The 16960-nt window shown below is 41.0% G+C and overlaps 1 protein-coding gene across 2 annotated transcripts in view; it reads right to left on the bottom strand.

The window, feature by feature from the left end:
• LNX1 (ligand of numb-protein X 1) overlaps positions 1–16960 on the bottom strand; it is a 250324-nt gene that overhangs the window by 208646 nt on the left and 24718 nt on the right. For both annotated transcript variants that reach the window (XM_089669251.1, XM_089669250.1), the window contains exon 2: positions 10655–11104. In XM_089669251.1, coding sequence (XP_089525377.1) covers positions 10655–11049 — 395 coding nt within the window. In that variant the 5' untranslated portion in view covers positions 11050–11104. The remainder of the gene's footprint in view (positions 1–10654; positions 11105–16960) is intronic.

Below are 16960 nucleotides of genomic sequence, written 5' to 3' on the forward strand. Positions count from 1 at the left end.
AAACCGCGCATCAGAATGGGGAAGAAAGGACATTTAAGTGACTTTGAGCATGGCATGGCTGTTGGTGCCAGACAAGCTGGTCTGAGTATTTCAAAAACTGCTGATCTACTGGGATTTTCACGCACAACCATCTCTATGGTTTACAGAGAATGGTCCAAAAAAGAGAAAATATCCAGTGAGCAGCAGTTGTGTGGACAAAAATGCCTTGTTGATATCGGAGGTCAGAGGAGAATGGGCAGACTGCTTGATGCATCCTTCAGATGGTAGGGTCAGAATTTGGTGTAAACAACATGAAAGCATGGATCCATCCTGCCTTGTATCAACGGTTCAGGCTGGTGGTGGTGTAATGGTGTGAGGGATATTTTCTTGGCATTAGCAAGGTGTATCTAATAAAGTGGCCAGTGAGTGTACGTATATATGATATTATACCGATTGGGTATAGATCTACTCAAAACCTAAGAATTTTTCTAAATTGATCATAAAATGTAATACTATCTAATGATGCTGACATGCAGTAGATTATACTATCTTACCAATAGCCATGCACCAAAACAATTCTATGTAGCCTCAACAACTTTATACAATATATACAAGGAGTGATACAGGATCCCAACCGCAGCGATATTTAAGTGCTTGTGCTTTGAAGGTATAGTAAAAAAGCGCACTCACCAGAGAATATGCACATATAAATATATCCAACACAGTCCACTTTAGGGAACGGGATATGCCAGGTGTGTGGTTAACTTCCTTCAGGGTGTTAAACAGCACAGCAGAAACTCTTGGGTCCCCTTTAAGGATGGATGGGTCTGCAGCCTGTATTACAGGGACTCCCTCCTCTGGGTACTTGAAAGGGCCAGGCTCAGAAGTTGGCTATGTGAATCAGTAGCTCCATATAGGAACCAAACAAAAAGTGCCCATAGTGCAGTATTTTAAAATTTTAATAATTTATTCTATGGAAAATATGAGTTTTAAAATCAAGTAAACATGACAGTATTGCAGAGTTTGAGCAGCACTGACCAAAATCAAAGATGGCCGCCGGACATACATGAGGCTCCGGCGGCGTGACGTCACGGTGTGTTGGCTCCTCCTATAGCTTTCTGTGCCATGCACGTCCTCAGAGGGGAGGGGAGCGAAGGTTGGTCTCCCCTCTGAGGACATGCAAATATATTGCATATGGCCAAAATTGTTGTATTTCAAATATATGACAATATATTTGGGAAGAATATTTTTTAAATATATTTAAAATATATTTTTCTGGAAACTGTTTCACGCAACTATAATTCTGATGTATGCTGACATCTAGCAGTGGTTTAGGGCCACTACAATTTGTTTATTTATGTGATTTGGTATCTCCCTTTGTCATTCCCTCCTATTTAGTGCTAGTTAATTCAGTTCTAGCTAGGCCCTCCCTGTTTCTTCCATGTTCTGTCAGTGAGTGTTAGTTCTTCACAAAGCTCATGAAAGTCATTGTCTTCTTACACTTCAAAAGACTGTAAAAACAATCTCTGCACTGCACATGTCTAAAGCCTGACATCTGTGTCTTATTGAAGAGCTAAACCTTCTGTGAATGGTGTCAGCAGGTAACCATACTGTCTGGACAGATAGGGGGAGAATTACTAAAACTAGTGCAAACAGACTCTGGTGCAACTGTACATAGTAACCAATCAGCTTCTAACTTCAGCTTGTTCAATTAAGCTTTGACGATAAAACTTAGAAGCTGATTGGTTACTATGCACAGCCAGCAGCACCAAATTCTCTGTGCACCAGAATTAGTAAATCTCCCCTCTAGGGTCTAAGTGACATTTGAAACAGAACAATATCCATGCTGTTTGTAACAATTAATGTGTTTCCCTTTTGTAAAATACCTTTTTAAAAAAAAAAAAAAAAGGTTATTATGAGTTGCTAAAATTAACATGTTCATTTCCATAGAGATGTACTGCATTTATTTTTCTAACATACGCTTTAAGTTACTTTAATTTATGTTAAATGATGGTCAGATGATATAATAACTACTCAGTTGTTGCCATGGGTATGGTATGAAAACAGAATATGAATCTGAAAAGTACAGGAAATGTCTTGAGCAATCTGAAACTGGAGGAGTGGGAATTGGCTGGAAGGTACAACAGAAGCAGTGATGCAGGTTTCTATAATTACCTGCAAACAAGAGATTACAAGAAATAATCTTATCCGACTTCACCACCAGTCTTAACAGCATGACAATGCAATATTGTTACAGCATGATTCCCAACAAGTGCTTCAATGTGTAGGCAGTAATGCTGCAGTGCTGTGCTAGTATTCAGTCTGGATGGTACCATTGGAAATCTTAGATGGTAGAATTGTCTGCTATGACCATGATGTTATTGTTAGAAGACAGATATTTATTATACTGCATGTTTTTGGTCCACATAAACAACACTGAAGTCTAGGCTGAATGTCTGCAATCTGACAACTACTTGTGTCACCAAGCTTAAGACTGTTGAGATTCCATGATGAACTACACGGCAGGCTGGCAAATGAGTTATGGGCCAGTTATCTTGCCTACCGGGCACTTATACTCCCTTTGTGCCCAGGCCAATTGTCAGCTTTCAGTGCTGTCGCACTTTGAATGACAATTGCGTGGTCATGCAACACTGCACCCATATGACATTTTTATCATTTGTTTCACACAAATAGAGCTTTCTTTTAATCGCTGCTGGGAGTTTTATTTTTTGCACTATAAACAAAAAATAGCAAAACATTTAAAAAAAAAAATGTTTCTTTGTTTCTATTATAAAAGTTTGCAAACAGGTAATTTTTCTCCTTCCTGATGTGTGTTGATGAGGCTGCACTGATAGGCAGCACTGATGGGCACGAATAGGCAGCAGTGATAGGCTGCACTGATGAGGTGGCACTGATGAGGGGGCACTGGTGGGCATTGACGAGGAGGCACTGATGATTCTGCACTGATATGCAGCAATGATGGTCACTGATAGGTGGCACTGATGGGCGATGCTGACTGACAGCACTGATTGACAGCAATGACTGGCAGCACTGACTGATGGCACTGACTGGCAGCACTGTTGGGCATTGATGGGCGGCACTGATGGGAACAACTGCTAGGCAGCACTGATGAGTTGCACTGCTGGGTGGCACTGAAGGGTGGCACTGCAGGGCACTTATCATCAGGGCACTGATCATCAGTGCCGATCAGCTCTGTAACAGCTGCCGGTTGCAGGCAGTACTTTCCTCACGCGGTGACAGCATCAGGAAAGTGCTGCTGATAACCAGCAACTGCATTTACTCCGTGATCTGCTGTGTCATTGGACACAGCTGATCACATGGTTAAATGCCACTGTGATTGACCTTTTACCTCATCACATGCTCAGCTGTGTCCGTAGGACACAGTGATCACAGAGATTGCCGGATGCGCGCCGCTGGGGGCGCGCAGGAGGGTGTCATATGACGCCCTCCCAGAACTGGATAACCATGCTGTAGCTGTCATTTGGCTATAGTGCGGTTAGCAAGTGGTTAAGAGCCGGTTCACACCAGTGTGCTGTTGTTTGGGTGCAGCACAATTTTTCTTTGTAATACACACAGCTTTAGGTTCGCTCCCATTGACTTCTATTAAACCGTACATTATCATGAAAGCACATCAAAGTCCTGCATACTGCATCTTTGATTAAGCTTTCAGAAAACATACGGTCTAATAGAAGTCAATGGGAGTGCATGTAAAACTGCATGTAAAACAAGGTTAAATCATGCTGCACTCAAACTGCAGTGCACGGGTGTTAACCCGACCAAGTGCTTTGTAGAATTAGTAGTGACTCTAAGAGGTATGCAGGCAGGTGCAGTCTGTTTTCTCCACTGTAGGTGGCGCTCAACCTGAGTGGCACCACAGCCTAGAGAAGAAGTCCAAAGGAAACATGGGGGTTTATTTACTAAAGCTGGAGAGTCCAAAATCAGACTCCCTTCTGCATAGAAACCAATCAGCTTCTAACCTCAGCTTGTTCAATGAAGCTTTGGCAATGAAACCTGGAAGCTTCTATGCAGAAGGGAGTCTGATTTTGGACTCTCCAGCTTTAGTAAATAAACCCCATGGTGTCTGTATGGTTTCCTGGATTGTTGGAGCAGCATTCTGGTTGGCTACACCAGCGGCCATCCTGGGTCAGCAGGGTCCCTGACTCCGGGTTTTAGCGGGCATTGTTGAGAGTGGCTAGTGTAGGGAGAGAGACCCAGCTTGCTAGGGAGAGTAACTAATGGTAGGGAAAGCTTCCTGATTAGGAAGGAAAGTTTAGGGACTTGCTATTCTGAGAAGTCCCCCTCCTTGGGACTGGATCGGCCAGGCTGCACTTCTCCCTCTGGAACACCTCTCCTCAGCCACACCTGACTGCATTGAACTGAAAGCCTGCCACTAGAGTGTTTGTAACATTGCCATTCTATTCAATAAAATTTCCAAGACTCTGCATATTTACTACACCATGCTGCACCTCCCCACAAGCAGGTAGGGCAAACGTTAGCGTTAGACAAGTCTGTACATCAGTGTGTGGTCAATGAACAACATACTTATGTCGTTTAAGTGCAATCAGATATTCCCTGGATCAACCTTACCTATAAATGTTAGTATCCAGTTATATTCTGTGTATCTAAGAAAGAATCCAGGCCTTTTTTAAAGCAATCCACTAAGCTGGCCAGAACCAACTCTTCAGGGAATCTATTCCACATTTTCACAGCTTTCACTGTGAAGAAACCTTTCCGTGTTTGGAGATTACATTTCTTTTCCTCCAGATGTAAAGAGTGCTTCCTTGTCCTCTTCCCCTACTATGCTAACAGAAGTGTTATTATTGCTGGCTGTTGGGGAAACATTTCTAACAGAGACCTGGATAGCAGTAAAAACTTAATAGGAGTACTAATCTTTCCTACTCCATCCATTTGGCTTAAAGTGATACTAAACAGAAGTGTTAATTGCCATAATTCATTCACATATACCATATACTGTATATTATGCCACTGTATTTTTTTAATCCTCTAATAACTTATTCCTGCAGTGATCTTTCCCTGTTCTTTGGCATCTGCAGAAGGAGATCCTTGTGAGGGGCTTCTATTTTATATATTAAAGCTAAGCTTTTTATGAGTTTTTTAATGAATGTAATCAATCAGCATGTTATATAATTTACCACTGTGTATCAGGGGCAGACTGACAACTCATGGGGCCCCCGGGCAATAGGGGATCATGGGGCCCCTGTGTCCTTGCCCACACTCAAAAAAGCCTATAAAAAAGGTACCAGGGGCATTTCATGAGGCCCCCTACTGACCCCAGGCCCTCGGGCAGTGCCCGAGTGCTCGAATGGTCAGTCCGCCCTGCTGTGTATGCACCCACATGTGTTACTCCATAGTCATGCGGGCTGCACAGAAATAGGGGCAAATTAAGAGTTTAGAAGGGAACTGAAATATGAGCATGCTCAGTAGGGGACACCAGCTGGTTTACACAATCTCAGGCTGCAATGGGGACATAGAGAAGATGGGAGGGACAGCTGGAGATAGGATCAATCAGTTATATTTTACTCTATACAAAATGAAAGCTTTAGTGGCTTTTTGAGTATGCACAGTCTGTTATACAGCATGCAATGACAGTTTTTCATAGTCTGGGTTTAATTACATTTTAACACTTAAAACACTTTTTAGCTGGATATTTTAGTGTTGGTTGTTTGTATAAACAAACCTAGATATAACAACAAGTCATTTAATTTACATCCACAGGATCTTGCAAGAGAATAAAGGCTCCTGGACCACCAAGGCTACCAGAGTTAAACTGCAGGTAAAAGCCATTCCTGACATTTTATCACTGTTGATCATTCTGATCCACTAAATGCCCTACCTTGAGAGAGCATGCCAACAGTGGCACTGGCATGCAATGCACAATGATGTCATTGAATCACATTCAAAGGCATGAAAGCAGCTTGTATGTTTACAAAGGAACCTTGGACACTGACCAAGTATTAATTGCCAGTAAGATCTGTGATGCCATTTATGACAATGCTTGTATGACTGTCAATTGTTTACAACAATTATATTAGAAATTTGTGTTATTTGAACAGTTATTGTTACACTATCTGTTTAGTAATAATAATGAATCATCTATAAGAAATCTTAAAATAGTGTGCCTTTTATGAAACAGCTGCATATTTTGAGTTAAGAAAGGCTGCTGCAGATATTGAATGCAGGTATCAAGAGGTCCACATACCTGCATCACTATTTTATGGCTGAATGCTGGGCTGTTCTAACAGGTACAACTCCAATATTTCCAGGATGTGTCAGAGCTTGCTTATACCTCCAACTCCCCTGAACATTTCTGTTGGCCCATCACTATGATAAACTGTCATACTGCCCAGAAGGAATAAGGTGGAAGGGTGGATGACGTGGATCTCCACCTTATCCAATAAAATATTGCCTTGTATTAACCTCCATAGTGGTCTGATTATGTCCATATTTCTGTGCTCAAAGCGGTACATTTTTTTGCATGGGAATATGTATTTTTTTATTGTAGGCCTGTAATTTTCAGGAATAACTCACTGAAATCTGTCTGAACAAGAGTCTAGTAAACATCCCGGGTATGTTAAAATTTGAAACACAAAATCATAAATTATAATTTAATAAATAATCATAAAAAATAATAATAATACATTTATTTCAATAATATAATCAAACCAAAAACACTGAAATTTGAAATATAGCGCCAAGTTCGCACACCACTGAGCAAAGTCGCAGAATCATTTTCCGTGTCTGATGATGAATTTCTCCATGAATCATTATCATTCAATTCTGCAAGTAGTTCTAATTTACTCTCGCTGTTCTCTAGCTGGTCTAAAACCACTTTTGACGTAAAGGGACGCTTTTTGGACGTCATGGACATTTCATAGTTTCCACGCAGAAAGAATGGTAAAAATGCAGGCAGGGCACAGGACACAGCACTAGGGACAAATGTATGTGAAATGGTTTGATACAGTAGTGTTTTACTATGTTATTTTAGTGTATTGAGTGAATATCACAATATGTAATTTTCAAATTTCCCGCCGTTCCGTCCCCATACATCCCGACGCTCGCAGGGGACAGAACCCAGATGACATATGCCGGCATCCGCCGGATTACATTGCTGGGGACACTGCAGGAGGGACATCGTGGGCGCGCAGGACAAGGTAAGTGATCGAGGGATCCCGAAGCAGCGCCGAGTGTAGCTCGGGGTTACCGCTTGTGGTACTGAAACTTTACCCCGAGCTACACTTGGGAATACCGCCAGGGGGGTTAATTAAATTATATGATTAAATAATTTAAAAAAATATACAACCCATAACGGTGGTGCCAAGTGAGCAACTCCCTATGGTCAGTCTGCAGAGGGGAGCCACTGAAGTAGGACTACTACAGCGATTTTCAGCATCCCTACCCGTCGGATATAAGATATGGATACTTACATCAGTCCAAGTTGGACAAATGTAAGTTTGGGAAAAAGACCTGACCTAGGTCCTGCAAGTTCTCAGCCATCCAGAGAAGTACAACTATGGTCCTAAGAGTGTGGGGAAATATAAAGGACAGCTTTACTAAATGGCAAGCTGTCCTTTAAAGTGGAGCTCCACCCAAAAGGGGAAGCACCGCTTTAAGGACTCCCTAAAGGTACCAATCCTTATTGGTGGAGCGGGTACCCGAAATTGACAGGTACCCGCTTTCACTGATCACCTAGGCGATTGGAAGTGGAAATTGTCCTCCCTCCCCTCCCTCCCCGTAGTCTTCTGGGACACGTGACAGGTCCCAGAAGACTACGGAACCATTCACAAAGTGCAGCGCTACTCGCACATGTGCAGTGAGCACCCGGCTTTGAAGCCACAAGATGTCACAGCCTGGTGCCCACACTGAACATGCCAATGCTGGGAACACGGGGTGGCCGGTGAAACGGGCTGCGAGGAGGACACTGCGGGATTGAGGGACAGTTAAGTGTCCGTTTTTTAAAAGTCAGCAGCTACAGTTTTTGTAACTGCTGACTTATTTTTTTATTTGCACTGGAACTCTGCTTTAAGGGCAGATCCAGCAGCTGCTTTTGCTTACTTTCAAATCACCTATCCACTAGTCTGTTCTTCTGCCAGGAGTGAAGAAAAATATACAGTATTCCTGGTTATAGGGGATCATGTGACTCCCTACTCTTCCTTCCATGTGACAGCACTGATTCATTGTGATTGCGGCATAATGCATAATCCAGGAAGCAATAGTATTTGTCAAATATTTAGGGATAATGCAATACAAACCATTGTACTAGAATGTCTTACTAGAATGAATCTGTAGAATCCTTTTCTATAGGGGGGCTTCTTTTATAGTTATGCTCATACCAGAGTCCACCGCAATTCCTACGAGCATTACTCAATTTTTATTTGTTGTAGGTATTTTTGAAGCAAAATAGATACACCATTGTAGAATCCGTACCTAACACAAAGCAGGTGTTGCATAGCACGCTAATGTAACCACATGCAAACCACACATAGATCCCTCTGTGGTACAAGGATTTAGTGAGCACTATTCTTTCTCTTTACAGCTAATCCTTACTACAAGTACACACATTGCTGCATTATCTGTTTGGCAGGCTCGCATCCTGTCGGTAGTGAACATGCAATAAACACAAATAAACTGTCTGTAAGGAAGCAGCTTATTTTAAATTTCCCAGGAGTCTGCTTATATGAGTGTTAATTACAACCATAAACAAGATAAAGGTAATATTATGCAATAACTCACAAAATAAGTGATCCTATTTCCGACATACCTGCGTATTTTACACAGGAAAATACATGCTGAGCTTCAGGAAACAATTATTTCAATTTTTTTTTGTTACCAGTATTTAGAAGCTTTTTCTAGAAATTCTCTTTTGTGATACATGGTACTCTGTAGCTGATTTATGAAATATGGTGAAAATCAATAAAAGAGGTGATTCTCGCTGTATCCAATCTAGAGTGTTCACTTCCTATTTGCATTGAGTAAAGTACACAGTTTAATTGGCTTCTTAGAGCAATTCCTCCATTTTATCCAGTTTCTTAAACCAGTACCTGTATGTAGATCATGGGTCTCCAAACATTTTGGTAGTTTGGGGCCACATTGCATATTTTACAAATATAAATAAAAATCCTGATTAGAACCTCCATTACATACATCCAATTACAGTTCCCATTTCATCAGGGTCCCACTTACATCACAGTCCATCCGGATATCAGGCTTCCCCATCAGAGTCCACCCTTACGGTCTTTATCAGAGTTCACCCTTATATGAGGGTCCTCAATAGAGTCCTCCCTTACATTAGGCTCTCCGTCAGTATCCCCCCCTTACTTCAGGGTCCCCATCAGAGTCCTTCCTTACATTAGCGCCAGCAGTTTGCTGAGTGCTTTACAATATAAAAGGGAAACAATAGAGCAACAATACAGTTCAATACAAGAGAGTTCGGAGGGCCCTGCGTCTTGGAGCTTACAATCTAAGAGATTACATTAAGGTCCTCATCAGAGTCCACTCCTTACAACCAAGTCTCCCTTTCATTAGGGTCCCCATCAGAGTTCTCCCTTACATTAGGGTCCCCTTCAGTCCTTCCTTACATCAAGAACCCTACTAGTACCCCCTTATCAGGGTCCCCTTACATCAGAAGTGGAGACCACATGCAGCCTCTTCTGACCTTAACCCTCAATCTGTGGACATTGAGTATATGCCAGTGACCCTAGCTGTAGGCCAGATAAAATCATGTAGCAAACCAGATGTGACCGAGGGCCATAGTTTTGAGTCTCTTGATCTAGAGAAACAAAGCAGATCTCAGCAACTATTAAAACATGTAAAGGCAGGCCTATGAGTACATTTATACATCGGCATGGATAAATTAGTGACATGTCATGAAATATACAGCAACCACTCATATAACAAAGGCCACCATTTATCTTTAAAAAGCAGTTCCTGAGCTCCAGCCAAATGACCACGCCAAGGCACAACCTCTCAAAGCTACCTAAGAAGGTCATGAAAAATACTATCCAAGAATGATGTCATCACTCTGCTGCAGGCAGGAGGAAGCAATGTGTCAGACTTTCCTCTCCCAGGGACCACTCACCCAGCCAAAAGGACAGTACAATGAGGCAGCAGTAGGAGGCATATCTCTCTGGACACTTTGTACACACACCATCAAAAGCATAACGACTAAGGTTCTAAGTCACCATGCACAGTATTTTTAATTTTTTTAAGCTCCTAGAAGCTGTTATTAGCATTTGTTTCTGCTCTTAGAAGCTAAAATAGTGTTATCCTATGTGTTCATGCACACTACTTTGGGGTATTAGCATTTTTGAGCTTCAGCGTCTAGAAACAGGAAAAAAAATAGTCTTTGTAGAGTGTTTTGGAGCATTTTTCCAGCAGAAATAAAAAGCTAAATGCTCCTAAACGCCTTTTTCTACATGTACTGTAAAAATGCTAATAAAACGCTAACGCTCCTAAACGTTACTAAAACGCTACTACAAAACACTATTACCAGTGTTTTTTTAGCTTTAAAAAATGCTAGTGTGCATAGAGCCTTAGAGTACTAGGATGACCCAGCAACTCTAAAGGAATGAAATGATTGAGCTTGTTAAAAACCTGTTAGAATAAAATGATCTCTTGCCTGTGGGATGAAACATACCTGTTCAGGAAGTGATCTTCAAGGTCACATCTTTGAAGGACTTCATTACAATATTCCTTTAAGGGGCAAGCAACCAAAAGTTTATCCAGCAAGTTCCTTACTAGCACAGTGGACTTTTTGCAGGACTGCAGCATGACATGTTTCCTATCCATAGGACAGAAGTTCTCATGTATAAGGAAGTTTGTGAGGCAGAGAGTGCAGAATGTGTGACCACATGGGGTATCCAGAGGTTGTATCAGTGCATGAAGACAAATGTGGCAAGTTAAATCATCATCCACTTCTTCGGTGTATGTGTAAAAATGGTTTTCTTCTGTGGAATGTTGCTGTCCACATACAGTACATAGTGACTGAGGAAGGGCATTATCCAATACTTCAATTCTGTCACAGAATTCCATTACTGATGTCCAACTGAAGGTTTATATTCCAAAATGACTACTGGCAAAGCTACCACTGCAATGAGAACAGAAGATCAATGTGTTACAAAACAGGAGAAAGAAGACAAGAAAAACAGAAATGAAAAACAATGTAATACATAAAATGAAACTTCACCTGCAGGGGGAATCCATTGTGTTTAAAAAAACACTGTGGTATTAAGGTGGCCATAGACAGTGGATGGTGATTAGAAGTCTAAAGCAACTCGCAAGACCGCCTGCTCTCTAGCTCCCTTGTCTCCTCCTCCCATGCTCATCTCCAGAACTTTTCCAGAGCTTCCCCCATCCTCTGGAACTCTCTACCCCTATTTATCAGACTATCACCTACTCTGCTCACTTTTAGGCGATCTCTGAAAACCTATCTCTACAGGGAAGCCTATCCTGCCCTCAGCTAATAATGGAATCTTCTACTCTTCCAACCAGTCCATCCCCCACAGTTACTACCTTTTGTACCACTAGCCCCTCCCTCCTAGATTGTAAGCTCCAAGGAGCAGGGCCCTCCTTTCCCTCTTGTATTGAACTGTATTGTTGCTGTATTGTCTCCCGTTATATTGTAAAGCGCTGAGCAAACTGTTGGCGCTATATAAATCCTGTATAATAATGATAATAATTTTTTCCATTGGCTAACACAGAGATGCATTTTTGGGGATCCACCCAATTGACGCCTTTTACCACCAGGGAACCACTAGCCACCAGGTAGCCTGGGAATCAGACCTGGATGTTTTTATGCTTATGTGAGTTCCTTCCTTTTCTGTTTGTTTGCACTACTTTGAATAAACGTACTTCACTATTGGTACCTTCTTGCCTCCTGGCTCGTTTATGATGAGCTTTGCAAGGTGGTGTTCTGGAATGAAGGGCCATTAGATACCTGGACAACGTTGGACCTGCTGGTGAGTCTGAGGGGACCCTCGAGAGTGTGTGTACCACCATCCCTGAGTGTCCACTATGGTGACCAGATGCTGCTCATGCTGCTGACCAGACCTTGATGTCCAGCTTATGATGATTTACATACAATGCCAAAATTGTATGTCTACGTGGTAAGCGCATAACCTCACTATATTTTTTTCCATTCTATCAAGTTGGATTTGAAGCACATTGGGATTACATCCAATACCTCTCCTGATATACTATATGAACATTTTACGTCTATTTGACCTTATACCTCTATAATAGAAGTGTTATATAGTAACTTATTATGTATGGTGATACATTTTTTTGATTGATTTATATACTCTCTAGCGCTACATACCCCATTTATATATTTTTACGATTCAAGGTGTTGAGGATTACCCTGTATGTTAGCTGCTCACTCTTTCTGATTGCGCTCACTTACCTTACCCCTTGCAGATATGCATGCTCATTCCCTATTCCCGTACTTAGATTGGAAATAGATAAGCTACTGGCTAAAATGATGGGTAAGATGAAATGGACATTTACGTGCACTTGTGGTATTCCTTTGGGTTGAGGCAAATAAACTGAGTACTTTGCAAGTGCAGTTGCACTCTAAAAGGGAAATTGTTCTTAGCAAATGAGTTATGCATTTTGCAAAGAATGTCCAATCACATGCAAGAAAAATTTAGCAAACACAGCATTTCTGCTTGCACATAATTTGATGATAGAAGTCAGCAGAGCTTCCCCTCATTTACTAAGCTCTTGAGAAAATTCTCTTGCAAAATGCAAATGCACTTGCAAAGTGAACAGTCTATTTGCCTTTAGTTAATGAACACCCTCCTCTCTGTTTGTGGATAATTTCACAGTATATACACCGCATATCAGGTATTGAAACTTCAGGAAAAATATGATGTCCACAATTTTATTCTCAACGGATTTGTATTTCTCTTCAGTCAACCTGGTTACATAGTTAGCCTGGCTGAAAAAAAGACCATCCAGTTCAACCAACAGAAGGGGGAAAAAATATATATACAATCCCATATGCACAGTCCTATTGCCCCGGTTGCTCCAGAGAAAGACAAAAAACCCTAATAAAGCATGATCCAATTTGCTCCAGCAGGGAAAAAAATCACTTCTTGGTCTCCGGGAGGCAATTGAATATTGCCTGCATCAACTTTACCTATAAATATTAGTATGCCTGTATATTTTGTGCATTTAGGAAAGAATCCAGGCCTTTTTTAAAACAATCTACTGAGTAGACCGGAACCAGCTCTTGAGGGAGTCCATTCCACATTTTCACAGCTCTTACTGTGAAGAAACCTTTCCGTATTTAGAGATTAAATCTTTTTCCACCAAACGTAAAGCTTGCCCCCTTGTCCTCTGTGATGACCTTAAAGTTAATAACTCTACACCAAGTTCACTATATGGAACACTTATGTATTTAGAAATGTGGAACATATCCCCCCTGAATCTCCTCTTGTCAAGAGAGAATAAATTTAGTTCCTCTAATATTTCCTCATAGCTGAGCTCCTCCATGCCTCGTATCAGTTTGGTTGCCCTTCTCTGCACCATCCTCAGATCCCCGATATCCTTTTTGTGAATTGGTGCCCAAAACTGAACTGCATATTCCAGATGAGGTATTACTAATGATTTCTACAGGGGTAAAATTATATCTCAAAAAAGGATTTTGCTCGCTTTGGAAACCGCAGCTTGGCATTTCATGCTATTATTAAGCCTACAATCTACTAGAACACCAAGATCCTTTGACACCATTGATTTTCCTTCTCCTCCTAACATGTATGTTGCATGTGTATTTTATCCCCCAAGTGCCTAACTTTACATTTAACAATATTAAACCTCATTTGCCACATAGTTACCCAAATAAATAGTGCATTGGTTGGCTTGTAAGTTGGAGACGACCTGTAAGGACGTTATTCCACTGCACAGCTTGGTGTCATCTGCAAAGACTGAAATGGAACTTTTACCATTTACCTGGTGATTCAGAGAGCACAACCAGATCCAGCATCTCCTTGCATATTAAACAGCAGTTAAGCAGTATGGCCTGGTCCAGGACCTTCTCCTACTTGTGATTGGACAATGAAGGATAAGCAGCATATTTGTCAGATCACTCTTGCTCTTCCCTCCTGTCCATTGCGTTAGGATGATATCAATGTACAATGAGTCCTATTGGCGCAGAGTGCTGACTCTCCCTCTCCCATTCTCACAGCTTTTGTGCAGGGAATTAAGGTGAAAGAGACATGTGAAATGAAATGCACAATATTGTTTCATAACACTTCTGTACAGGGTGTTAGATTACTAGTCCATGAAAACCAGAACTACAGAAACACCAGCAACAACCTTAGGCTACTGGCATTGTATATTCTATTTGCTCTTACAATATACCATTCAGTATAGTCACTGCTGGGGAATGTTGTTTGTTGCAATGTACAGCATTTCAAAGCTTAATTATATGTCATTTCAGAAAATATAATGAAAGATGACAGCTGCCCATTCAGTATATCCATGTTGTATTTTTATGTTGACGTTCTTACATGATATTCTACTGCGAAAAATCACTTAGGAGTTACACATGTACCAGTACAGAAGCTACAAAGGGTAGAAATGTACATTTTATTCAGTAAAACATTTACCCTGTATGTCATAGTGAAAGCTAGAATAATGGATTGCTCCCATTTCAGCAATAAGAAAGAGAGTAATAATCACCAGAGGGATCTGCGCTAAAGAGGAAATAACATCTAAACCAAGTGCTTCATAATACAGATAAGAAATAAAGAACATAAAAATCCTCAGAAGCAGATTTCCATCTCCTAATACCAGAGAAGAATTCCCTAAAAGACAGAGCATCTGATGTAGAGTAGGCGAAAATGTAAAAGGTTACTGTTATTATTGACAGGAGCCTGTAACATTAGATGGGAATTAAAATATCCTGGCATATTTCTTAACTATCATCATAATTCTTTCAATGACATAATCATCCTTTTTCTCCTGAGTAACAGATCATATTTTCCAGCAGCAGTGGAATATGACAGCCGAGTATTTCCGAAAGTTCTGACATCTTGCATGTGCAGGATGCTAGAGCAACATGTTTCATCTTTTACTTGCATTTAAAATTCCACTACCATCTGCTCCCTAAAATCCCTGTATTTCTATGCCTGAATATAAATGACAAAAGGATAAAAAAATGTATTGTTACAATGATCTAAAAAGATGTGCAAAGGTGAAAATATGATTTTATGAAATGAAAAAAAGAATGGACAGGGAGCTTATGAACTGCATACAAAAATTAGCATCATTACACAACTGAAGCAGCCATATTCTGGACCATACAAGACTCCAAAATGACGAGGGAACCACTCACTATGTATAAAGCCTTGAAAATGTTTATTAGGTCCTCCAACACAAAGACTAAACCGTCCGATATACAAACCTATATTTCAGAGAAAACAGCCAATAGACATGTGCGTTTGGTTTTGTTTTTTGGACGAAAATTTCATTTTTCAGAGCTTCAGATACAAACTTCAGAACAGACATAAAATGTGAACAGAGGCAGAGGTGTAGAGGCAATTACCCAAGCAAGATTGTGAGCTGAAGGGACCCAACACTATTTGGAGATATCTAGTACAACACAAAATTCAACAAAGATTTTTTTTTCTTGGCTAAAGCTTAAAAGGTACATTCACATATACTAAAATAAAACAAAAAAAAATAACATAAAACATGGCACCCGCCCCAGTCTATAACTGGCTTATGAAGCAAGGACTACGTAAACCGGGCAACACATGTCAGTAAAAAAAGGAAAATAAAAAAAAAAGGGGTTCAAGAATCAACTCGCCAGCCAGCTTGCCAACAACCAAATTAGCCTGTCTAACAGTATGCGTTAAAAACAGGGGTTTAGTTAGCACACATTTGCAAATACATATGTAAGCCACAGAGCCACATCACGGCACACCGATATTCTGTGGTCCTAACTCTACAAATTTGAGAGTCCCCATAGTAGAGGCACATGTATTTAAAGGATAGACAAAGGGCAGGTGCACATCAGGGAGCCCACCCCTCTTAAAAGGTACAGGAGTGCAAAGAACACCCAGCATGTAGCACAATGGCAGCCAGGGCGTCTAGTGCACCCGCTCATCTTAAAACCAATAATAAAATAAAACATGGCACCCGCTCCAGTCTATAACTGGCTTATGAAGCAAGGACTACGTGAACCGGCAACGCATGTCAGTAAAAAAAGGAAATAAAAAAAAAAGGGGTTTAAGAATCAACTCGCCAGCCAGCTTATATACGAATGCACCGGCACTAGGATTAGATGCCAGAACTTCAGCGGGGGTTCCCGAGTTTAGATGCAGAAGGCAGCCCTATTAAAAGCAATGGGAGGCTGATGGCTCCCACAGTGATCGCATGCAAGTGATTGGCCCTGGAAGCAGACTGCCTGCATCCAGTCAAATGAGAGATTACATGCAAGAGGCTGCAATTAGCTGTGGGAGCTGGTAGTCTCCCATTACTTTTAATTGTGATGTCACACAAGATAGCTGAGAAGGCTGATTACATTGTTTGGTATTTTAGTTCAGTGCACAAGAAGCTACAAGAACATTAGATTTCTGATAAGAACATGTATTTTTCTGCACTTACAAACAATATACTTAGCCTGAAAAAAGAAAATTAATGCAACCACTACATCTCAGGACAAGCAAGCTGCAAAATATATTTTTTCTTGGGGTTATATATACAAAAAAAGTTAGGCCACCTCCCCATCCTATGTGTTTGGGCAATGATTGAGCAGCAGCAGATGACCCTCTGTCTTTTGCTTTCACCTCCTGTCAGTGTTTTCCTTGTCAGCACATCTGCAGAACACCTGATGTGCTGCTTTCCTTTTTTCCATTTGAGTGCTGCTGTACAGGACATTGCAGGGGGGTGATATCAAGTCCAATTCAGAGACCTACCCTAGCTTTATAAATACATT

Source organism: Staurois parvus, unplaced genomic scaffold (assembly GCF_062004578.1).
Source record: "Staurois parvus isolate SC_StPar_1 unplaced genomic scaffold, SC_StPar_1.0 ptg000071l, whole genome shotgun sequence".
In the NCBI taxonomy this organism is placed as follows: Eukaryota; Metazoa; Chordata; class Amphibia; order Anura; family Ranidae; genus Staurois; species Staurois parvus.